The sequence below is a fragment of the Panthera onca genome, chromosome D1, assembly GCF_046562875.1.
Source record: "Panthera onca isolate mPanOnc1 chromosome D1, mPanOnc1 haplotype 2, whole genome shotgun sequence".
Lineage (NCBI taxonomy): Eukaryota > Metazoa > Chordata > Mammalia > Carnivora > Felidae > Panthera > Panthera onca.
Window position 1 is genome coordinate 32,417,947 of NC_138348.1, and position 26,389 is coordinate 32,444,335.

Genomic DNA, 26,389 nt, shown 5'->3' on the forward strand with positions numbered 1-26,389 from the left:
GGCTGCTTCAGATTCTGTGTCTCCTTCTCTCTCTGCCCCTCCCCCACTCACTCTTTGTCTCACTCTGCTTGTCAAAAATAAATAAACGTAAAAACATTTTTTTAAATACATTGTCTGATTTAGTAATCCAAGAATCTTGTAAGGTAGTTATCATAACCCATATTTTGCAGATGAAACAACAGAATCAGAGAAGGTAATAAATGCCCAAATTTACAAAGATAGGAAATGACACAGCTGGCTCAAATCTACCTGACTCAATAGTTCTTGCTTTCGTTAATCCAGTTTGTTGACTTCTTCAACATATCCTCTAACAGATGGGTGCTGAGGCTATTCAGGAAAATGAGATGTAGTCACTCTATCTTTGAGCTCACAAAGTATATAAGGGAGACAAAGTATAATGGAGCAAATGTTCATCAGATATATAAACATCAGATAAACAGGAGATATATAAATATATTGAAAAAGTAAGCAACTTCAGGAGGAGGGTAAAAAGGAAAGTGCAGGAAGGATCCAAAGTAATGATACATAAGCCTAGTCTTAAAAGAAGTAGAGATTTTGTAGAGTAGGTAGGGGCAAGAGAAAACATGAAGAAGGACATATCCTGCAGAGGAAGATCATACACAAAAGGATGGAAGTGAGAAAACAGAAAGTGAGTTCTGGGAACCTAAATGGTGAGCAGTTTGGTGTAGATATGGAGGGCTGTGGTGGGGAGTGGCAGTGAAGAAATTAGGTTAAAAAGACAGGCAGAAGCCAGATCATGAAGGACCTTGTTTTTCATGTGAAGGTGTTTAAATTTTGTCTTACAGATGATAGGAACCTATTAAGAATTTTATGGAGAGGTGTGATGTTATGAGGCTTCTATTTATAAACATAACTCTGTAAGTATATTTTATAAATATGACTCTGGCAGAGTTTGAGGAGGTTGGGAGAGACAGAAGATAGAGTCCAGTTAAAAGATTAAGGTAGTAATTTTGGCAAAGATGATAAACATTTACAATAAAACAATGACAGTGGAAACCTGGGGTTGGGGAAAATAGAAGGATTTAAGAGACATTTAGAAGGCAGAACTGAAAAGTTCTAGTGATAAACCTTTACACTTCAACTCAAGGTTGATTTTCAGGTTTTGATTTGGGCTTTTGGGTAAATGTAGTTAGGTGCATTGGAAACTGGGTAAATGTAGTTAGGTGCATTGGAAATAAGGAAGGGTCAGTGGCACTCAGCAAGGTAAGATTTGGAACACTGAACTTTATATGCTTGTAGGACACATTGACTGATATGTTCAGAAAGTTGGGCAAATATTGGTCTAAAATTCAGAAGAAAGATTTCAGCTGCAGATGGGAATACAGATGATGTCAGATCTGTGGAAATGGATGTAGATGTCCAGCATCATATGTATTGTGAGAAAAGACCCAAGGACTGAAACCCCAGTAAATATCAACATTAAAGGCACAAGCAGAGGAAGAGAAATTAGTACTGAAAAATACAATCAGAGAGGTAGGAGGGAGATAAAAGGGAGATTATGTCATCATAAACATCAGTGGAGAAGGGGAAGGTAGTTAAAAGACAGAGAGTGGCAAAATATTCTGCTTCATTTTAGAATTATTTGTTTAGATGTCTAATACTCCATTAGAGTTTAAACTTCTTCTTATGAACATATAACAAGGATGGGCATATATATATATATATATATATATATATAGAGAGAGAGAGAGAGAGAGAGAGAGAGAGATGTAGATAGATATGGATGGATGGATATATATATATGTATATATATATATATATATACACACATATATATGTATGTGTGTATATATATATATATATATACACATATATATGTATGTGTGTATATATATATATATTACTGAAAAACAAAGAAAGTAGAAAAAGGGAAGTCGTCAAAAGGAAATAATCAAGAGATGTTAGAATTAAAACAGCAGTGCTTGTCCTGGTTTATTCATATTTCAATGTTTTAGAAGAAAAGGTTGGTCAAGTACCAGAGTGACACAGCTTAACAGATACACAAAATTGATGCTAACAATTATCAAGATTATGCTACAAAATGTCACATAACAGAAATAGAGGAATGAGAATTAAGCTTGAGATCAAATACATCAGGAATGAAGAGCCAATGGAAGTTTTTGAACAAGTAAATTAAATGATTAGTAAACTGTAATGTCTTAGGGGATTGGTTGAAATAATAAAAAATAAACATGAAATAATAAAAAATTGAGAGTGAAGTAACATTTAAGAGAAGAGAAAATATTAGTGATGAAATAGGATACAGAAGGGCCCCAGTACTTTGATTTATGTTTAGTTTCTTTGTATTGAAAACTCTACTCCCAGACTTGTCCCTTGGCTACTTATTCTTTAAGTCTTTGCTTAAAGGCCTCCATAAAACCCCTAACCTGCTATGTCTCCCTACTATACTTTCTCATGATTTTTTTTTTCTTAACATTTATACAATTTATAATTCTCTCTTTGAGGGATTATTTGCTTATTGCCTGCCCCCCCCCCCCCACACTGAGGCACAAAAAGATTAAATAACTTGTCAAAAATCACACATCCCTTAAGTAGCAAAACCAGGATATGAATGCAGTTCTGTCTTACTTGAAAGCCTATATTCTTCCTGCTATACCACACTGCCACAAGGAAAATAAAAGATGGACAAAATGCTATGATAGTTTAAATCAAAGACTCTATCCAACTCAGGAGATCAGAGATGCAATCATGAAAAAATGGCATTTATGCTGGGTCTTAAGAGTGTAGATGTTTTCAACCAGTGGAAATGTTTTCAACAAGTAGAGATAGAAGGAGAATTTTGTTGTTTTGTTTATTTGTTGTTGTTTTTCCAGGTAGAGGATATAGCATGATCAAAGATATAACCAAGGAAAGTACAAGTCATGTTTGGGGAAAAAGGACGAACAATTAGGTAAGAATATAGGAGGATGATGAGAGAGAAGCATGAAAACTATGGCTCAGGCCAGAGAATGGACCCAAATATGGCAAACTTACGGGATAAAATGCAGCAGCAATGAAGAGCTAATGAAAGTTTTTGAACAAGTAAATTCAATGATTAGTAAAACTGTAATGCCTTAGGGGATTGGTTGGATGTTAATGAATAGAGCAAAACCCACTCAAATTAAGATAACAAAATAATAAAGGATATGTAGGGATCACAAAAAGCCAACTATAGGAAATACCATTAGACTTTATGGGAATTGGAAACCTATCCAACAAGCATTCTTTCCACACTTGTGTTTGTGTGTGCATTTGTGTGTGTGTGCGTGTGTGAACATCTCTTCCGTTTACTGGATGTCTGTTCTTTCTTCAAACTTATTTCCTTCACTCTGCTCATGGTTCCCAGTTCTCTTAACTGTGATTTTCACCTTGCTCTGGACTGACAGAGAGTCAAATCTAGTCTCAATTCTACACTCCCAGTACCATATAATTATAGTTTCTGGGTTTGGTGGCTCACATTTTGAGAAAAGTATCTAATTTATATGACCTAATCAGTTGCTTCTTGGGTGACCTGGTATCAACATGGCTGCCTAGGTGCACTGTTTCTTAATCAGGTATCAGGAACTGGTAGGAGTCTGGGCAATTCTAAAGGAAGAGAGTGTGGGCTGGGCAGACACTTGTAAATATGAGTAACAAATGGATTTAAGGGGAGAGAGTGAAAGCAGGTAAACCTCTAAGGAGGCTCTTGTAATAGTCTACACAAGAAATAACAGTAGTGGTGGTAGGTATGGAAAAGAGAACTTAACCAAAAGCCACAATCAGAGCAGAATTTAATAAATGATCAATGGAAAAATGTGTGTGGGGGTGTGTGTGGCAGAAAATGATGCAAAACTATCTTTGAAGTTTCCATACCAGAGACTAGGAAAATGCCTGATGTAGTTTCATAAGACATTAGACTCTGGGGGGTTTAATATACCTTCCCTTTATGAGAAAATAAAATTGGGACCAGAGAGACAAAGTGACTTAAGTAACAGTCAATTAGTAGTAGAGTAGGAATTAAGACTTGTGGAGATTGGACTTGGCCAGGAAGGGGTGATAAAAATTTGGACCTTGGGTGGGGTAGAAGAAATGGTGCTGCAAGATTTCCAAGAAAATAGGCAAGAACACTATTCCATGGGAAGTGTTAGAGATACAAAAGGAAAGATACCTGTGTTAGTAAAGTGAAGATATAAGAGTAACAGAATTGGGCACTGAATAAGAGAGAAGTGGAAGCTGGTCAGGACTAGGGCTAGTCATGGTCAGGTAGGTATAGAATGTATAAGAAATCAAGTTAGCTGGGAACCAAGAACACTGAAAAGAAGGCTTACTAGTCACCAGTGGTAGTGTGAGTCGGAAGCCAGACTGACATGGTCAGTCAGCCAACTGGCAGCAATTGAATGGAATCCAGGTATTAACATATGCACAACAAACCCAGGAAGAGAAGATGGTTTTGGTGTAGAAAATTATGAATTTGCCACATTACACATTTTGAGATGGGGGTGTTGGCAAGAAATTCAGGTGGAGATGCCCTGTAGACCACTGGAAATATAGGAGTGGACCTCGGAAATGTGATCCTAGCCAGAGGCATATCTGTCTGTCTATCAAATGACCTGCTAAAAGTGACATTCTAGAGAGAAGAGAAGATGTCTCAGTGTAGCCTTATTTTGGTGGGAGTGGGGGGGAAGGAAGAGAAGATCTCAAAATAAGGCTATTAGTCTTGGACAGTAGAGTGGTTTGATTGCCACTGGAGATTTGGGAAGACTATAAATTTTATCATGCTTTGGTAGCATATTAGAACTGTTATACAGCAGTTACACAGCAACTCTTTCAACAAAAGACTACTGAAAAAGACACAAATTACAGGGTCCATTTTGTTTACCTAGGTAGATGAATTAAAGGGGAAAAAACCTCACCACTAGTCATGGCCTCCTTCATTAAAGAACAACTCCTTCTTTAAAGCATTATTTGAATAATTGCAATCCTGAGGAGGACTCTATGGACTGACTGGAACTGTCCTAAGTAGTTCCTCAAGCTTTAGTCACCGTGCTAGTGCCACGTAATTCCAGTGGCAGGCATTTTAAATGGAACTAGTGTAAAATTCTGCCAAACAAGGAGATGCTAAGGATAACTATGGTCCAAATTAAGTCCTTTAGTTTGGGAAACTTGAATACCAGGCCAAGAAAAAGAAAGATGAGGTGATGAGAAAAGAAGGAGAAAGACAGAAACAATTGGCAAAAGAAGCAAAAATTAAAACACACAGTAAAAGATTACTTAAGTAGGAGCCATGAGACAGTAAAAACAAGAAAGATCTGAGTAAGCAGAAACTAGTAATCCTGGAAAAAAGTTAGTAGTAGAGAAGAGCCAAACAAAAATAATAATAATTTACTCGAGAAAAGAAGTTTCCTGTTGAGGCTGCAACACAATCGTTTAGTTGCAAAACTGTGTAGCATCCTGAACAACCTTTGAGTTGTCTTCCAGTCTTTCAGAGATCTGTGAAGCTCAGATAACTGTCTTTCTTAATAACATGAATAGCCTTATAATAATTTCTTCTTATTATCACATATACCTTATAATAACCGTTTATCACTTAAGTCTGCCTACATGTGTCTTTGATTTCCACAACCTAAATAGCCAAACATACGTTTTGCTCATCAGGTGAACCCTAGATGGAAAAGGGGAAGGGAAAAAGGAAGAAGCAAGCATTCAATCACAACAGACAAAACAGGATTTCTAAAGGGGATGTGTCTATATGTAAAACCCTCTGAAGACATGCTCATACTATATACATTTATGCATACAAGTGTGTGTGTGTGTGTGTGTGTGTGTGTGTGTGTGTGTGGTAAATCAGTGGATGAAATAAATAGGAAGAACTGGAGATAACAGAACAAATCAGCACAAAATATGAGATAACTGTGTATATTTACTATTTAAAATGTTAAGATTTAAAATAATTGATAGAGACTATGATGAAAGAATAAGAACAAGAGTATTTTTTAAAAATAGAACTTGCAGGGATGAATAGTGAATTTAAAAATTCCACAAGTGGGTTAACAGCAGATTAACTATCTCTTTAAAAGAGACTTAGCAAATCAGTAAAGGATCTTACCTAGATTGTAACGTACAGAGACAAAGACACAGGAAATATGAGAGATGTGGTGAGGAATAAGTGCTGCCCAGGAGTCAAGAAAGTAAAGGAAACAAATATGGAAAGAAATAATATCTGATATTTCCAGAAATAGAAATATTAAAGAAGTTTGTTTTGTTTCATTAATGATCAATAAAAACAAAGTCACAACCAAGTACATCACAATTAAACAACAATGACAGGAAAATCTTTAAAGGTAGCCAGAGAAAGAAAAAGACCAACCATAAAATAATGACAGTTAGACTTTTCATCAACTATGATAAATGTCAAGAAACGATAAAATATTACCTTCAAAGAACTGAGTGAAAATATTCATAAAACTGTTGACTTTATACTCAACTAATTATCATTCAAAAGTGAGGGCAAAATGAAGATATATTTAGACAAAGTTTGAAAATATATCACTCACTGATCTTCAGTGAAAATATCAGAATATGTACTTGGGTAAGAAGAAAACTGATCCCAGAAAGGAGTGGGGAGTATATGCTAAGGAGAAAAAAAAGTAAACATGATGCTATATGCAAATAAGCACTAACTATGAAGACTACTATCTAAATAGGGGAAAATCACTTTTTTGTTAATTCTTAGAAGATGAAAACTTCGTATTTATCACTTACGCAATTTCATCAGTGCCTACAACAAAGTGGAGTCACAATAAATACTTGATTAAATAAATTTGTGATGTATAAATAAAATGTGTCTCATCTCAATGTTAGGTCAAATTCCCTGCTTTGCTAATGAGGAAACTGAAAATATAGAAGACTGACCCAGTATTGTGTGACATATTGAACCTGATCCACCCTTTAGAGAACAGGAAAGATATTACAATGCCAAGAAGATTATGACAGTTTCTCTTATTACTGTAGGTTTGAGTCTACTAACAATAGAAAGTGCCTATTGCTGAAGAAACTAGTTGGTTGGGAAATTTTATTATTAGCTGTCTCTTATCTCATCCATGTTCTAAACATCACAAGAACTACAAAGAAATGGACACTGATGAATTCATTCAAGAAATATTAATTAAACACCTATCATAAGCTAAATACTATATTAGGTGTTGAAGATGTAACAATGAAAAAGATATATCTAATCCTTGTTCTCCAAGAGTTAGTAGTCCAACTGATAAGAAAGTCATTAAATGAATACTCATGCATTATGAGAATGTAGGAAGTCCTACTGCTTACTGTGTACTACATGCAAATGTAAGGGGAGAATATACGTTCTCTGGTTTATCATATGGAATGAGATTCTAAGTAATTAAAAATATGTGAGGCAGTATATAGTCACATAAAGAATAAATGGGTAAAATAAATTAAAATGCAAAACTACTATATTCTTTAAGAAAAACTTTTTTTTAATGTTTATTTATTTTTGAGAAAGAGAGACAGAGACAGAGCTTGAGCAGGGAGGGGCAGAGAGAGAGGGAGACACAGAATCTGAAGCAGGCTCCAGGCCTGTACAGAGCCCAACATGGGGCTCAAACCCACAAACTGCAAAATCATGACCTGAACTGAAGTCAGACACTTAACCAACTGAGCAGCCACCCAGGCTTCCCCAAACTGCTAATTCTTGACAAAAATAAAAAGATGGGGAAAGACACAAAACAATTACATACATAAAAGATACGAAAAATTAATATGGATTCCTTTTATTTTTAAATTCTGAGGAATATCTTTTCCAGATATTCCATAATTTCTCAACTTCACAAAACAAAAGATATAACAGAAAATAATTTGAAAGCTTTTGTGTTAGTTTTCCATTATAATTAAAGCTTGGACATCAAATCTACTCTCATTCACTATTCCCCCTCCCAGCCCTAGAAATCTAACCTTTGATCTTTATCAACCTATTAACATCTGGGGTTCTCTTTCTCTGACAGTCTTTTGGGGTGGTTTAAACATTTAAACTTTGAAAATGAAAGCAGATGCTTGTCTTCAAAATATGTTCCCAATGTATACATATAACTGCTGATGTCTGAAACCTACTCTTTGGAAAAGTGCTGCACACTGTTGATCCTCTCAGTACTTTTAGGGTGAAGTAAAGACAGGTAATTGTACCTACCATGTAGATGAGATCTGAATCATGTTAATCTCAAAAACAGGATGGTAGTACAAATATAGAAGACTGCTTTATCTTAATTCTTAAATCAAGAGCTCTTGTAAATATCTAGCACCAAATTCTTAAAACTTCTGAATAACTAGTTACAGGAACAAATAATCTTTCTTCTTCTTCTTCTTCTTTTTTTTTCTAATCAATAAAGATAAGGACAAGATGGCCAGGCTATTTATATACATCTTTGCAAAATTAATACCAATGTGAAAACTACTATATGCAGAACATACAATACCAGCAGATCACTTTAATTTTCACCTGTAGAAGTACACAAAATATAACATAAGAAATGGGATAAGAAATAAGTAAAGGGATGCATTTCTCTTCTCTTGTTCCATAAAAGCAGTTTGAAATTCGGCCATAATCATTAAGACTTAGAGGACTTGATTATGCTGAATTATTGTTCTAAAAATCTAACCCAACTCAAGGTCACATTTAGGATAGTGGATACCAAGATAATGGGGGGAATTTTAGGGATTTGGAATTCCACTGGGTTTTGGGATTGGACTCTGAATTGCCTATCTTGTACTCCCTTCAGCCCTTTGAAATCCTACCTGCTATTTGTTCATTCCTTTTTTACTTCTGCGATTACTGAGTATCTACTGTGTGCCATGCACTTTTCTATAGATAGCTATCACTTCTCCCCCTAAAGACTCAACTCAAAGGTCTCCTTTCTGTAACTTCTACTTAACCCTTCTCCACAATAAATTAAACCCTCTCACTACATCAAAATCAACTTCTCCCTTCTCTGGGTTCCCATACCTTTTCATTCATGACTCTATACAGCACTTATCACAGGGTGACAGAGTGAGCTGCTTTTATGACTCTCTCCCATATGAGAGATGTGAGATCCTGGAAGACTGAGCTGTCAGCATCCTCCAGCAACAGTTCACACTGTACCTTAATTATGAGAAAGGGATCTAGGGTAGCGTCCTAAATAAGAGCACAGAATCTACAGTGAGATTACTTCTAATTCCAGCTCCATGTGACAAGAGACAAGTTACCTAGACTCTGTGCTTCAGTTTACTCATATATAAAATGGGGATAAAAACAGTACCCACCTTGTAGGTTATTGAGGATTGATTTAATACATGAAAATAATTTAGGATAGTGTCTTATATTTGCTCAATAAGTGTTAGCTAGCATTCATCATAATCATCATCATCATCATCATATCACCATCATCATCAAATTAGGCTTGGGCCACCATTACTTGGGATTAGGGCAATCCCTGCTCCCCACGTGATACTTCAAACTGAGAATGGCCAGGTTTTTAGAAGGAAAAAAGATTTTTCAGGTTTCTTTCTTTCTTTCTTTCTTTCTTTCTTTCTTTCTTTCTTTTTCTTTCTTTCTTTCTTTCTTTCTTTCTTTCTTTCTTTCTTTCCATATTTCATTTTTTTCTGAGTTGGGCTTCTTGTACAGAATGTCTCTTGGAAAAATTACTTATTAAAATAAGAAATAAGTTTACTTATGAAATGTCATTTGATAATTTAGTTGGCACGAAGTTACCATACTAATGTACACAGTGTATAACAGATTGAACTCAAGAGATTTAAATGACAGAATAACTGCATTATCATAGGTGGTGACAATGACAACTGTAACTCACTGGCAAGCCATCCAAATTTGACTGTAGGTTTGACCATACTACAGAGTGACAGATCGACCAGAGAGTGACAATTGAACTCTCTGATATCTTCATTTATTTCATAATCATGGCAATGTTAGTATACAGAGTGCTTTTGGGGGAAGATGGAGGAAGTAACGTGTAAGTTATTAAAACAATAAAAAGATGGCAAACTGGTCTAATTAATTTCATCAGGAAAAAGTTGCACTAAAATTTGATGGCAATGACTACTTCTTAATGAATGCTACACTTCATTTATTTTGTATTTTGGATGTTTCTCTCCAGATTAACAAAGCTTTGTTGGAAAAATATAATGATTTCAGATACAAGCAGAGGCATAAGCTATTAATGTTACTGTGGAAAGATATACCTTATATGCCAATGCAGAAAAAAAAAAAAAAAAGATTCTTCTTTTTTCTAAAAGTCACATAATCCCTAAGGGAAGAAAAGCTTGGAATGAAGCAATTAGCCTATCACAAATCACACGGTTTGGCTGTGGACAGGTATTCATTGGTATAAGATCACAGTCATAGTTCTGACTACTGCACTTGTTTGTTCCCTGGATCTTCTCAGGTCTGGATAGAGAGAAGTAGAAAATGCTTATAGTTGTATATACACTTTACAATTCACAGAGAACTTTCTTACATACCACCATCTCATTTATTGGTCATAGCAAGAATTAGTTATTCTTCTTTTCCAGATGAGGAAATAAGGATCAGAGAAGAGAAGTGATTTACTCAAGTTCACAGAGCACATAAATAGCAGAATCAGACAAAGAACTTGAGAATTTTTGATTCCATGTCCTAGGGAGTCTCATCTATTCCTCAAGCTGTTTTAATTTATACTGTACTTGGAAGCTTAGGTCTCCCCCCTCTTCAGTGTGAAGGGGAAAGTACAATTGATTCTCAGTAACACCTAACAACTTATACTTTTTCCCTGAATTTTCATTTTACCTTGGCTGGGAATGTACACATCTTTTTATTGATTTATTTGTTCAACAAGCATTCATTAAGATCTGGCCATGTACCCAGTTCATGAGTCAGAATAAAGGTTACATAGAAGTTTCAGTCAGGGAATAAAGTCTATATATTTAATCAACAAGAATCAAACAAATCTAAGAAACCTACCCCCCTCCATTTTACCTTTCAAAAATTGATATTGTATGCCTTCTGTCACTTTTTGATTATCAGTGCATTGATTATATATTTTGTGAATTTGAATCTAAATTCCAATGATCTGAAAAGCATACTTTGATTTTGGCATGTGCTTGGAAACTGAGTGAATTTCAATATTACAAAACATAGTTACATTATGAACAAAATAACAAATGGTCATAATCATCAATTTTATTCACTTCCATTTCAAGATGAGAAAGAAAAGGCCTAGAACTGTTCGAGTCTACACAGGAAGCAAGCAGAACCAGGACTTGAACTAAACTCTCTTTGTTAAACTGAATTTAATAATTAAGTTTCCCTTGATGTATCTAGAGAATGGAAAGAACAATGGAATATGGAATAAAATATGGACAGCCTTTTGAGACAATATTCAGAGGTATGTCTAGAACCAATCCCATTTTTTAAGCCTCTGTAAATCAAATATACACAAATTCTGCAAAATCTAGACCACAGCCATGTTTTTTAAAAAATTAAGTACATAAATCTTTTTCCTGGGGAGCTGGAGGGATTTTTATATGTATCATTTCCCATTATTAAAGATTCTTAATTAATAAAAATATTTTATTAGTGTTATTTTTCTTACCAGCACCTCTAAAGAATAAGGGAAGAAAAATATCATTTCAGTCTAAAGATGAATAAACTAAAATACTGGGAAGGCAGTGTGTTTTTCTAATTTACCTGAGTACTTTAGTGTTAATGTTATTAGTGCATATTGGTGTGGGAGAGATTCAGTTTATGGTCTACAAGACTGAACACCAATTTTTTACTAACATTGATGTTATTTCACTGAATACCAACTGTATAAAAGCAGAATCTTCCTGGATCTATGTGATTTTCTTTATTTGATAAATTAACCTTGAAAAAGCATTTACCAAATGTCTTCCAAGGGCCAAAATTATGATAAGTGCTGGGGACACCCTGATGAGTAAAAGAGTCACAGCAGTGCCCTCACAGTGCTTAGTATCTGGAGTAGCGACATCCAATAAAAATATAATGCAATCTACATATGTGATTTAAAAATTTCTACAGCCACATTAAAAAAGTAAAAAGAAACAGGTAAAGTTAATTTTAATACTGTATGTAACTCAATAATTTATAAAATGTTACCATTTCAACATAGAATGAGCATATAAATTTTTGAGACACATTAAATTCTTTTTTCAAACTAAGGTGTGTATTTTACATATATGACCTCTCAATTAGGAGCAGCCGCATTTCAAGAATTCCAAAGACACATGTGGCTACTGGCAAGTGTACTAGATAGTATAGGTCTAGGGGAGAAGTTAAATAGAAAGCAATAAGAACAGTGTCAGTGCTTCGGCAGGGAAATTCAGCACTATGGGGAGCATGTGGGAGAACACCTCAACTAACTAATCTGTGTAGAGCTAGAAAAACCTTCCTGGAGGAAGTGACACTTTTAACTAAAGCTCACAAGGATGAGCTGGCATTAACCACAGGAGAGGATAGGGGTTGGGCACTCTAGTGTTAATGTTAATAATATCCAAGGCCTGTAAGAGTAGAGGGACTGTGGTGTGCCGGAAAGACACGACCATCAGGACTCTAGCATGGCCGGAACGGAGATTACTATGGAGAAGCAACAGAGATGAAAATGAAAAGGTAGAAACCGGTCCATGAAAAGCTTTGCAAGCCATGTAAAGGAATTTGGACTTTATTCTAAGGAATTCATCCTTTCTAAAGACTTAAGGCCTCTATTTATGGAACTAGCAATTTCAGACTGAAATGTGCTCCTCTTCACTGAAATACAAGGGGGGAGTAAGATAGATGGAGATGAAAAGGCTAAAAAGCAAGATGACCACTTATTAGAGATAATGAAGAATTTGGCTCTACATTAAATTAGTCCCTCAGGCCATTTTCAAGTCTTAAATTTCATAAATCCAATTTTTCAGCTATAACTGCATTAGAATAGAAACTATGCTTAACAAAATGTGACTTGTTATTTATAAATTATTTTTGGAGGGAACACTATCTAACATGTGTGACATATTAATATTGAAATTTCTGCCTAGCAGTTCTGAATAGTGTGTATGAATAGTGAAGTCCCACAGGTCGTTTTTGGAATTATAAATTACTAATTTGGTAATTTACAAAGTAATCCATGGTAGTTATAAGTTTCCTGCCTCAATTTGCAGCCTTGAATCTGTCTTCTGGTGCTGATAGGATATGGAAGAGTACTGGACTATACTCATTTGTACTAGTGAAATGCACCAGGCTCTAGGTTCTACAAATTACAACTTACTTACTTGAATTATTATATAATCCCACTAAGTATATTGTGATTATAAGTGTGGTGGTCTTCCTTGTCCTAATGGATTATTAGCTTTTTGAAAGCAAGGGGAATGATTTATATTTCCATCAATATATGGGTTTTACCATGTGTCAGGAACTGTGGCATATTTCCCAGAGTGCCTGGATAATCTTGAACATATTTAGCATGAATTTATTAGAACCAGAAAAGATGTCCAGATATAGTCACAGCATATTATAGCTTGACAAAATACATGTTTGTTAAATAAAGATATTGCTTAGAAGCTGTACCAGCTTGAATAGTGTCCCCCCAAGTTTGTGTTTACCAGGAAGCTGTGAACGCGACTTTATTTCAAAATAAGGTACTTGCAGATATAATCAAGTTGAGGACATACTCTATTAGGGTAGGTGCTAAATCCAATATGACTGGTGTCTTTATACTAAAGATAAATTTGGACACAAAAAACATGTATGGGGATAGTGAGAGTGGAGGCAGAGACTCAGTGATGCATACACAAGCCAACGAACACCAGGGATTATTGGCAAGTGCCAGACACAAGGTAGCGTCAAGGAGGTAGCTATTCTCCCCCAGAGCCCTGCTGATACCTTCATTTAGGACTTCTGGCCTCCAGAACTGTGAAAGAATAAATTTGTGTTATTTTAAGCCACCAAATATGTGGTACTTTGTTAATACAGCACTAGGAAATGAAACTAATAGAGGAACCTTCCTGGGCCCTCCATTGCTTCCCATCTTCATGGATTAGCTCTCTTAAGAGACTTCTGTTTAATGGACTTGACAGATTAATCCCTTTCTCTGTTAAACTGTCTCAGCATGGTATTTTACTCTCGAATATTCCTATACAGTCCTGCTTCCACCAAAAGAGCTGTAAGCCAAGAGCACTTACTATTGCCATTAAATAATTCAATCAAATGTTACATAAACTGGTGAAATATGAATGCAAAAGGAAAGACATCTGCTGTTCCCATGAAAAGTAAATTGGAGACTTTGGAGAGTCTTAATAAAGATAAGTCATGTAAAAAATGCAATCAAATTAGATGTAGGTGAGGTAATTATGAAAGATTTAAAAAATTATGAAAATGTAGAAAATTAAGAAAATCTAGAAAATATGCTCAGATTGCTTTGTAAGTACCTTTGAACTCTAAGTTCGTTTTAATATAAATAAAATCAGCGCTTGTAGAAGGTATGCCATGGGTATGGTTTATGTAAGAATGGACTTTGTGGAACTGCAATTAGGACCTAAGCATCTCCATATATATAAATATGGATAGGTTCTATAAATTCTCCCCATGTACCAACTTTTTCTATTACCCACACAATCATAACTTCAGACTACAACAAATAAGAGGGTTTCCACTATAAGTAGAAAAACCTTGTTACTATTACCATTTTTTAATCTAGTCACCTCTGACCCATTTTTCATTAGTACTCAGTATAATGTCTGGTATATACCAGCCTCTTCCAAAATATTTTGTGAATGAATGAGCATAAAATGCAAACTGTTTTTTTTATGTTTTTTCCTTTTCTACAGAATTATATCATCATCAATAAAGTTGTATTATTATGGGCTGATTTGAACTATAAAAATGGACTCATTATGGGGAACTCAATCTTTTAATGGCATTTATTAAAGCCTACACATATATGAATATTCTCACTTTTACAATATCATTTGTTATAGCCCTAATACGTTTTTCACATCATAATCTTTCTGAAAGTACTTAAATTGTTTCTATTCTACATCTTGATATAATTTCTCTGTAATGCCAGTGTTAGTACCCCAAGTTCGAAGATTAGGACCTTGAGACCAAAAAATTAATATCTTAAAGGCAAAAATACCCAGTTATGCCTCTGATTCTAGATTAGTACAGACTCTGTCATTAATTAGGCTGTATACCTTCGAGGATACTATTGACCCTCTCAGAGTCGCAGTTTCTTCAGTTATCAGATGAGGTTTTTGATTGGCTGACTGCCCTCAGCCCTAGTCTTCATTTTCAGCACCAGAAAATTCTGGATTTTCTTATGAATAAAAAATGTGACTTTTCACTGTCATCATTTCCATATGGGAGACAGAGAACAACACATATAGCTAGTTAAATCATGACAAAAAGATAAGGTAAGGTGGTAATGTTTAGTGAGTATGGGCTGGAAAGAAAGGGACACAAGACAGAGAGTGAATTAATGCAGCCTACTAGTACAAACTCTTTTTGGGAAACAAATACAATGGCATATTTTATGATCATCTAACCCACAAGAATTGTGCTCTTAGTTGCCTAAAGGAATCTCAGTGGTAAGTTGGAAGGGCCTTGAGGTATATATAAAGCTTAAAACATTTAAAGACTTGGTCAGCTCTTTATATTTTATTATTCTAACTAAGTAAATATAGTCTTATTAAGTTATGTCATAAAAAAATTGCTATATGATCCCTAAATCTTGATCTGAATGAATTTATAATCAAGCTTTATTCCTTAAATTATAGATAATATTAAGATTAGAGGCAACCAATATCAGGTTCTTTTTACAAGTTATACAATTATTTATTTTTCTCCACTTCTTTAGCTACTTAGGTAACTTAATAGGGGCCATGGGAAAGAAATCCTAATACATTTGGTAAATAAAAATGATGTAGGGTTTCAGATGGCCCACAAGACAAAGAATGTAACATGAATTCTGTTAAATAACTGCAGGAGTTGTATTTTTGCCTTGGAAAACTTTCATCATGGAACACAGCTGTGAAACAACTTTGGCTTCAAACAGAAAGGCTATAATAAAGCGCCTCCTAGCTAGACTTAAGTTCAAGAGGTTTATGGTGGCGAACAGCAGAAAAGATGAAATGTTTCAATAAGCCCCTCAGGCTGATTTAGTTAGCATTCACAAAGTGGAATAACCTATACATCACATACCCTTTGTTAGCTGGTTGTTTAGAATAGATGTATGAGTCACTAGATTTTATTTTAGCAGTTGGGCAATGCAATTCTCCTTTTGCCCAAAATATTAAAATGCAGAAATGTGAAACTAAGAGAGGTAATGTCAGATCTTATACAGAATGCTTATCAACCACTGTGATGGATCAAGAAATTCTGCTCTCACCATTCCATGTTGCACCTTGGTAGGCACAATGATAAATTACCTCTCATGAAAAAACAATCTATTGTTCAACTAATCAGCAACTATAGTATATTTTCTTAAATTGTGTGGGGAGAGGTGCTGGGTGAGGGAAGCTTGCAGAACCAAAAGAAAGCTGATATAGAGAGAAAGATAGGCAAGATTCTATCCTGAATGATTTTAAGTACAAATGAATCCCTCTGGGAGTTTGGAGGATATGTGTATATGTGTGTGTGTGTGTGTCTGTATATATGTGTGTGTGTGTGCGTCTGTATATGTGTATATATATATATACATATATATATACACACACATACATATGTGTGTGTATATATGTATATATATATACATATATATACATATATATACAGACGCACACACACACATACATATATTAGTGTTGTTTTTTTTTCTCTGAGACACTGTTCAGAATTAATGAGGGTACCTGCAACGATGCTGGCAAGCTGCTGGGTTCTGGAGATGGGGTAGAGGCTGCGAGCCTGAACGATTGCTGAAGCGATTTTCTTGGCATGCTTCTCCTCTCCGTATGTTCTCAGGATGGAGGCAAGTGCCTGTTGATCTAAAGCGTTCACAACATCAGCTGCGGTGGGCATGTCAGGGTACCTACGCACAAGAAGAGCCAATTAGTTCGCTGACGTCAGTTTTCATTGACAAGAGGTGAGACTTCAGAGTACTGAAGTCAGGCATACACACACAGTCTAAGCATCTGAGGTTTTTCAAGTCAGAGACTGAAATCTTACACAAATGAAATAGATTTTCCATTTCAAATACCCATCATAATGGCAAGAGGGGATTGTGTGTGACATTCATCAAGGTCAAAGGCAGCAGGAAATTAAAATATTTTACTAACATTTAATTCACGAAGTTATTATTCCTTATGCAGATTTCCCCTAAGCCAAAATAATGGAAAATGTTTGGATATAGTTTGTTGAAAATTTAAACTACCATTTGATTTTTTTTCACTATAAGAAGATACAAGATACAAGATACTGACATATTTAGATGAGCCTATATCCCAGGAACTTGACTAAATCTGAGATTATAAAGTAACCGAGTACTGATATGGGAGCACAAATTGAACTTAGAAAGTCTATACAAGAAGGTACTCCCAGTCAGTTTCCCTCACAAAAAACTGAACAATCTTAATGACAATAATGTATATTACTTCAAATATTTAACGATATTGGCTTATAAACTCAGGACTAAAGTCACCATGGGGTAAAACTTAGTAATCAAGAAACAGTACTAAATAAGCCTAAGACAATAATTTTAGGTGGTGGAGACAAAGGAAAACCTCTAGCCAAACAGAACAGATCACATAGTAGGAAACAGCATTCACTCTGTCAGACCATTGCAGTTTACTTTCCTTTAGGGAAATGTGCCAAGGAATTCTAAATGATGAACGAACCGAGAACTTACTTATTGGTAAGACAGCTTTGTTAACAGTATTGTTACTACTCCTGTAATTAATACGTTGGGTTGATTGCCAGTATCACACTGTGAGGACTTTAAGTAATAAGGATATGGTAGAGCTTTAAGGCCTAAGAGGGGGGTTGTAAAGAAACACCTGAAAATCCCTTCTTAAAAATAATAACCTAAACCTTGTTAACATATCTAGTGCCTCCAGGAGAATGGCTTGTCCCCTATTTTGTTATGATCTCTCTCTCTCTCTCTCTCTCTCTCTCTCTCTCTCTCTGTGTGTGTGTGTGTGTGTGTGTGTGTGTGTGTGTGTGTGTGTGAGAGAGAGAGAGAGAGAGAGAGAGAAAGAGAGAGAGAAGGCAACATTGCTTTCCAGATCTGCCTCATTTTTTTTAGCTGCCATGACACCCCCAGACCAATGAACATCCTGTAAGGTAGTCCTGTTTCCATCTCAATAGGCTTTGTTCTGCTAATAATAATAATAACAACAACAACAATGAGGAGGAGTCAGATCCACATAGATTAGAATACCTGACTTGCTATTCACACTGAGTAAGACTTTTAACTTACTGAAACCTCAATTTCTAACCTGTAAAATGAAAGTAACCATGCTTTACTCATAGGATTGTTGGGAGAATTAAGGGTGCATGCAGCTGTAAAGCAGATAGTAGAATGTCTGGCACACGGAGAAGGTCAATGAATGTGCATGTCCCCTAGATCTTGCCCATTCCTAAATTTTCCCATCATCATTCTTGGCCTCATTGACAAAATCCCTGCTACATCTTACCTAGTTGTGCATTCAACTGCCCAAAACCACTGAGCATCAAGATAAACCTTATTAATGATGGTAAATTCAGACCCAAGGGACAAGGTCCAGTTCTACCAGGACAACTCTGAGATTAGTATAGATGGACTTAGCAGTTCTTTATAATACCTTTCTACTTTTAAGTGAGACAATTAAAACAGCATTTTGCTCAAATAGAGTTCAGTGAATAATGGGCATCATTTTATTTTACTCTCATTCTAACATTGAATAGCAATGTACAGGTTTCCATTGTTCCACAAGACAAAAGGGGCAACACTATGAAAAGCTGACAGGCTGCTAGCAGACACATCAGGGTAGGCATTCATAATGAAGAAGTCAAAATCTGCCCCCCCCCCCCAACTTAACAGGTAAGAGATTTTAACGGTTCTCCAGAGATTTAAAATGACTACATTAACAACAGAAGGAAAATATTAACATAAGTGGAAATTTATTTATTAACTTTCAGGGAAGAATACAACTAACAACAGTTAGACCTACAAGTACTTGAAGCTGTGCTGTAAGATTCTAGTGATAAACGGAACAGGTTAAGAAAGCCTCTTGTGTCCACCTTCACCACAGATATATCAGCCTCCAGGATCTGACTGGCCATACTTTTTGGTGTGGCCTCCCTCTCCCCATGATACCACTTGGGTAAACATTGCACATATTTACCATGATTCTCCTTTTCTATGAATTCATGCGAATGAACTCCCTTTTTCTGAATGCCATATACTTTCTTCAGATCTGTTAATATCTTTGATCAGGTTATACAGTCTGGGCTATCTACCTGGAAGCCACCCTGCTTTCTAAGATATATTTGCTAAACTCAAATCTCATCCATTATGTATTGACTTAGAGTTTAATGTTTAAGGAAAATTTTATTTTCAGGTTCTTAGGGGAAAACCTCAAGAACCCTGATTCACAACTACAATTTGCTGAGAAGTTTTTACATTAACAATATGGGGATTTACTACCATTAACTAGAAGCTTTGTTCTTCGTATTTCAGAAGGCATCCTCCTTAACAAGACATAGGAACAGCAGAAATTTGCTTGACATTTTATTACCTCTGCACAACAACCTCAATCTCCAAACATGAAAAGATATTTGACCTTTACTATTAGTCACTGCTTTTTAAAGGATTTTCATTATTTTCTTTTATGATCACATTCTTCATTCAATGAATGCCAACTTGGGAAAAAGAAGGTATAAGACTCAGAACAAAAGGTTCTAGCAAGTATGGGTCACAATCCAAGTTACTAGGTCATATCAGAACATGGGGAAAAGGCTATCTGTGAATAATTAGCATTGGACAAAGAAGTTTGTGGGAAAAGAAGTCAAAGTCAACTCAATATGAATTTGCTGACTTGAATTGGACCTTAAATTTCTTATATATAGGTCCTTTGAATAGACTGTAAGAAATTTTGGAAAACCTGTTGGTCTCAGTAGAAATGTTTATGCAGGTCTAGAATTGCAGATTAGCAAGAGTAACAGAATGGTTTGCTTATTCAGATATAAGAAAATCTAACATTTCTCTTAGAAGATAAGGTTCCCAAAGGTAGGGGCCATGATACATAATTTGGCAGTGGTGGTGGGACATGAAATAAGGGAGAAAAACATGGTTAAGCTTTGTAGGAACAGGCTGTTCAGTCCCTAAGCCAGTGTTAGGCATAGAGACAAGTGCTAATCTAAGCTTTACACGTTAATTTGGATTTAAAAGAACTTACCCTATACTTTACTAGAATGTGAGCCTCATTGTGTTCAAATGTACCTATTTGAATAATGGAATAATGGAGAACAAACTAGTATTTCCATGGTGGTGAGGAATGAACAGGAGGTGTAAAGCTGTCCTATATATAGTACTATGTGGATACAGTACCATAAACTGTAATTTCCCTGGAGAATGTTAAATAAAAGTGACTATACAAGAGACAGCACAAAACACACAATCACTGACCCCTAGAATCCTGCATTTCATGCAGGATTCAAAAGAATATGTGTTAAGTAGAGTTCCTTTTACATCTCACAAGAGGCATAGTTGGGCCTGCATAAAAATGGATCCATTGTTTCAGATTCACATTAATCAATATTGTAAGCAGTCTAAAAGCCCATATTGTATCTATAAAAAAGATAATTAGTATGAAAGTTATCCTCCTCACTATTTTGTGTAAAGACAGCAATGATTTTTCTTTTAGAATCTCAAATCTAGAGAAACACTAAAATCTATAATGAGTAGCAAACAAAACTGATTTATTATGTATGGATAGTGTTAGGTGTGGGCGTGTGATGGGAATTCTGCAGTCTTAAAAGGAAATTAAATTCAGGGTGTTTTTGCAAAATTGATTTCTTGTTGTGAGGAGAAATGCTTTATCAATACTCACCTGCCACCATCCATTCTCATGTCCAAGGGGCCGTCCTTCCGAAGGGAAAAACCTCTTTCAGGAGCATCAAGTTGCATGGAGGAACACCCAAGATCCAAAAGAACTCCATCCAAAGTCCCTGGCTGCACTCCAGCTTTCATTAATAAGGCTTCTGCCTGGCTGAACTGGCCTAGCATAGCTCGGATCTGTTTACTGTGAATAAACCCAGGAGATGGGAGAAAAGACTTCTGTTATATTAAATTCTTAAGGTCTATGATCAGTGAAAGGAAGTGTATCCTATTATTAGCTTATTTAACCAATATATATTTATACCAACCACATGTTTAGTACTACATAAAGACATTTGGAAATGGAAACTTTACATCCTTGGTTTCAACACCAGAGGTGATTTAATGTAATTTTAGTTTTGCTAATAAATGTAATTTATTGTATACCTATGTGAAGGTATACAATAAGTCACTGAATTTGCAAAATCCCTTTGTCGGATCAGGTCATTCACTTTTTTCTTAAAAAAATAAATCTTAAATCTATAGGTTAGGAAAAAAAGCACATATCATTTATCAAAAGAATAAATTTAGGGATAACAAATGCTGATGAGGATGTGGAGAAAAGGGAACTGTGCACTGTTGGTGGGAATGTAAATTAGTGCAGCTACTATGGAAAACAATGCAGAAGTTCCTCAAAAAATTAAAAATAGAATTACCATAGGATCCAGCAATTCCACTTCTGTAAATATATCAAAAGGAAATGAAAACATTCTGTTCAAGGTATGTGCACCCCCATTTTCATAGCAGCATTATTTACAATAGCCAGAACATGCAAACAACTTAAGTGTCCACCAAAAGATGAATAAAGAAGCTGCATACACACACACACACACACACACACACACACACACACACACAGGAATATTATTCAGCCATAAAAGAGGAAGGAAGTCCTGTCATTTGTGACAGCATATATGGACCTTAAGGGCATTATGTTAAGTAAAATAGACAGAGAAGACAAATACTATATGATCTCACATGTGAAATCTTAAAAAATGAGAGAGAGAAAGAAGCCAAATTGATTAAAAAAAAAAAAAGGCAGATCAGATTTGTGATTACCAGAGGTAGGAGATGGGGAAAAAGAGAATTTGATGAAGGTGGTTAAAAGGTAGAAATGTCCAGATAAATAAAGTGAATACATATGATGGATGTTAACTAAACTTATCATGGTAATCATTTGACAATATATGTCGGTCAAACCATTACACTGTACACCTTAAACTTAATACAGTGCTATATGCATTACTATCTCAATAAAACTGGAAAAAATAGATTTTTGAGTAAGCCAATTTAATTACAACAAATAATAAAGTAGAGATCACAGAAAAAAGATATGTCAAACATCTTCAAGCCAAGCATTTTAGCTTTCTCCATATTTTTCCCATAATTTAGGATAGGGGTACTGTGTAGCTGCATACTTGAAGCATGAAACTATGCTTAAAATAAATACCTTCTTGCAGAAGCATGTTTTAGCTTTCAGCAGGGATTTTGAAGTCAATGGAGCATTCAAAATCAATAGACAGGCAAGAAGTTGGGATCACCTTGCAGCTATACTAATTCTCCTTCCTACACAAAGTGAGATGCTGCCTGCAGGGTTCTTCGGAAGCCTTAGGGCAACTGGTATGCATTTTGGATGGGGAATGAGAAGAGAAAAAAAAATGGCAACTCTCCCAAGACCTCATTCCCTCCATCTACAGGTGGATAGGGTCAATTTGGATTTCAACAGTGTTGGGGAATTCGTATTTATGATGTTTACTTATGTGTTATGTTTAAGGAGAATTTCACTGCTCATTGGTAATTTCTTCCCAAATTCGAATGGAGAAAGTGATTCTCAGATTCACTCCCCAAAAATTCACTGAATATCTGCTATCTCTCAGGCATTATGTTAATTGAAGGTATATAAAAATTAATAAAGCATGGCTTTCCGAGCTTTGAACTAAGAGGAAGAAATGTACAAATGAATAGTCTGTGAAACAACCTGATGGGGGCTAATTGTAGAAAGATGGATTGTTATGTCTGTCTTTGGAAAATATAAAATGAATGCTAATACTAATACCGGGAACACAAAAAATAGAATCATGGGATTGAAAAGCAACTCACAAATCACTTATTCCAATTATTTAACTGATGTTTGAATCTCTTCCCTCTCCACCATCACAGTTGAATGGGCTGGGTGGGGGGGAGGGCAGTTATTTTTTAGCCACCTCCCGTTCACCCCATTGGTGAGGGAAGGATTCCCATTCTAGGATTATGGACATTGCTTGAAATATGGCACCTGACCACTGGACAGATGAGATTGACAGTTTATTAATCACACACACTTACAGCCCAGGGGAGGAGGGCAGCATGTGCCCTGCATGGCTACAAGAGGGTTGTACTCAGAGACAGAATGGGCAGGCAGAGGCTGTAGGATGCAGGTTTTATACTAACAAAAGAGCAGGTGGCCCTTCGTTCCCATGAAAGTGATTGTCTTGTCTGAGTAATTCCACGGGCAGGGAACTGAAACCTGCTTTTCAATGATAAGCAGATGTTGTTAACAAGGGTCATTTGGCTCAGGGACTTTATCTGTGGGAGCACAGTGGGGAGGACAATTTTTGATTGGTCCACTGGAGGATCTCCTAGTCTTCCTCAGATGTCAAGAACACATAATATTGGGATTTAATTTTAAGGCCTTACACCACAATCCCCTGGTCCATGTTTGAACACTGCCAATAATAAGAACTCATTACTGTTTTCTTAGTTATTTTTTAGTTGATAGCTGTTTCCTCACTATTTCTACAATTTTTCCTCTTGGTGTCAGTCTATGTAAAACAACTGAAAACTCACAACCATGGAAGCCTTTTACATTTCTTCTGTTGGTCATTGTAAGGGATATTTGTTGGCTACCTCTTAGTTGCCAATCTCTGTTTCAACAGGACGTCAACGTTTCAGCCATGTATTTTGGAAGAGACTCATTATATCTATGATGGTTTATGTGTCAACTCGGCTAGGCTACAGTACCCAGTTATTTAATCAGACAATAATCAAGGTGTTGCTGTGCAGGTAGTTTGTAGATGTGGTTAATAATCAGTTCACTTTGGGGGAGCCTGGGTGGCTCAGTTGCTCAAGTGACCAAATCTTAATATCATCCCACGTGGTGACCACTCAGGTGTGAGACTGAGCCCTGCGGCAGGCTCTGCACACAAGGGTGAAACCTGCTTGGGATTCTCTCCCTCTTCCTCTGCCCCTCCCCCGCTTGCACACATGCACTCTCTCTCAAAATAAATATACTTGCACACACAATTTATACATAAAAATATATTTTATGTATAGTCTATAAATTATAATATATATCAATATATAATACAATATATGTAAGTGTGTGTGTGTGTGTGTGTGTGTGTGCGTGTGTGTATGTGGGTATCTTTTGCTGATTCTATTTCTCCTGAGAATCTTGACAGACGTAGTATCTTAGCTCAAGATGTAGATTTGTGGGGGCGCCTGGGTGGCTCAGCTGGTTAAGCATCCAACTCTTGGTTTTGGCTCAGGTCATGATCTCACAGATCATAAGTCTGAGCCCTGTGTCAGGCTCAGCACTGACAGTATGGAGCCTGCTAGGGATTCTCTGTCTCTCTCTCCCTCTACTCCTCCTCTGTTGCTCTCTCTCTCTCAAAAATAAATAAACTTTAAAAAAAAAGATGTAGATTTGTGATTAGCCATCCTAATTTACATACCATCTCCAAGCCTATATAATTTGTTCAGAGACTGGCATATGTCACAATTCTAGCCGGTGAGATACAAGAGATATTTCCTAGGGATTTAGGAAGAGAAAATTATTCTTTCTTTCAATGAACTATATAGGAAGAAAAAGGTTTTTCAGATTCTCACTTGACATTAAAGAAGCACACTGTCTGGACTGTTGCCAGCAAATATTCTGACCCAAAGAAAGGAGAGAGTAACCATTTTTGGCCAAACAGCCACTAGATTGAGACTCAAATAAAATCCAACTTGTCTTAGAACTTTTGAGTTACATGAACCCATAAGTTGTTTGTTATTGAAGCCAGTTAGAAATGCTTTTTCTCTTACTATGGCAGACAAACATCATAACTATTGTAGCTATCATGCTCCTTTAAGTCTTCTTTCCTCCAAACCATACTCTTGTTTCTTCTGCTATATTCTCCATTAAAAAAGAAAATCTATCATGCTAGATGCTCTTTTCTGAATGTGTTCCAGTTTGCCTATGCCCCTTGATCTAAATTCTATAATGATCAGCATGGAATAAAGTCAATTCTGGCCTTTTCTTATTGTAGTTACTATATTAACGCAGCTCGATATCAAAATAATTTTAGAATTGATTTCACACCATTGCCTTATGGTACCTAATACCCTTCAGTTTTTTTCCTGTACACAGTTGCTAAGCTTCCTCCATCACTGTGTTTGTATAGCTTTGTTTTGTCAAATGTTGCGGATCTAAGTATAATTTCTGCCCTACACATTCTCTACAACCCTTTAGGATCCAGGTATTACCTTTAACCACAGAATCTTCTTTATATTTCAGCAAAACCTCCAACAAATCACTACTTCCCAGTCTTAATTCCTTAGTATTACAGCTATTATCCTGCTTGAAGCTAACATACTTGTTAAATAACAAGTAACATCTTATAAGGAGTGTTTGCATTCTTGCGTACCCTCAAACATAATTGTTTAACACACAGTACTCACACAGTTTTATGCCTATTAGTAAATAATAAAAATGCAATCCTTGTGGTACAAAACTCAGTGTAAAACACAAGTATGAAAATGTCACATGGGAACAAAAGTAACCACGTGGCAATAGCACAAAGTAAATCATATGGCAGATCATTAAGGCAGAGTTTTCTGATGCTGAAATCAGTTATATGTTTCCAGAGTTAGATCGTTCTCACAGTCAAAAAACCATCCACAATGTTTACTGACCAATCTGTCGCATGAAAACTCAGCCTTAACTTCAGACCCTGGGGCATTATTTCATATATACAATTATGTTCAGGCTAATTTTCCTGGACAGGCACATTCCATGCACCCTTTTCTCTTTCTTCCTCCCTTCCTTCAAATTTTAATTTTCAGTATTTTTTGCATATGTATTTCACAAGGATTCTAGAACAAGTAACATAAAGTGTGAATTGGCCAGGGAGGATCATGATGGTCACAAAAAATAGAGGCAAACCAGGACATTTAGCCATAATTACAAGTGCACAATTTGTTCAAATTGTCATCATCGTGTGTCATCACCTTAGGCTCCCTAGGATGTA

General features: G+C 35.9%; 1 protein-coding gene across 6 annotated transcripts in view; it reads right to left on the reverse strand.

The window, feature by feature from the left end:
* The window catches only part of METTL15 (methyltransferase 15, mitochondrial 12S rRNA N4-cytidine), a 212,112-nt gene that overhangs the window by 41,751 nt on the left and 143,972 nt on the right, over positions 1–26,389 (reverse strand). For all 6 annotated transcript variants that reach the window (XM_078433341.2, XM_060606258.3, XM_081790293.1 and 3 more), the window contains 2 exons: positions 21,073–21,264; positions 16,894–17,072 (listed from right to left, as the gene is read on the reverse strand). In XM_078433341.2, the coding sequence (XP_078289467.1) occupies positions 16,894–17,072; positions 21,073–21,264 (371 nt within the window). The remainder of the gene's footprint in view (positions 1–16,893; positions 17,073–21,072; positions 21,265–26,389) is intronic.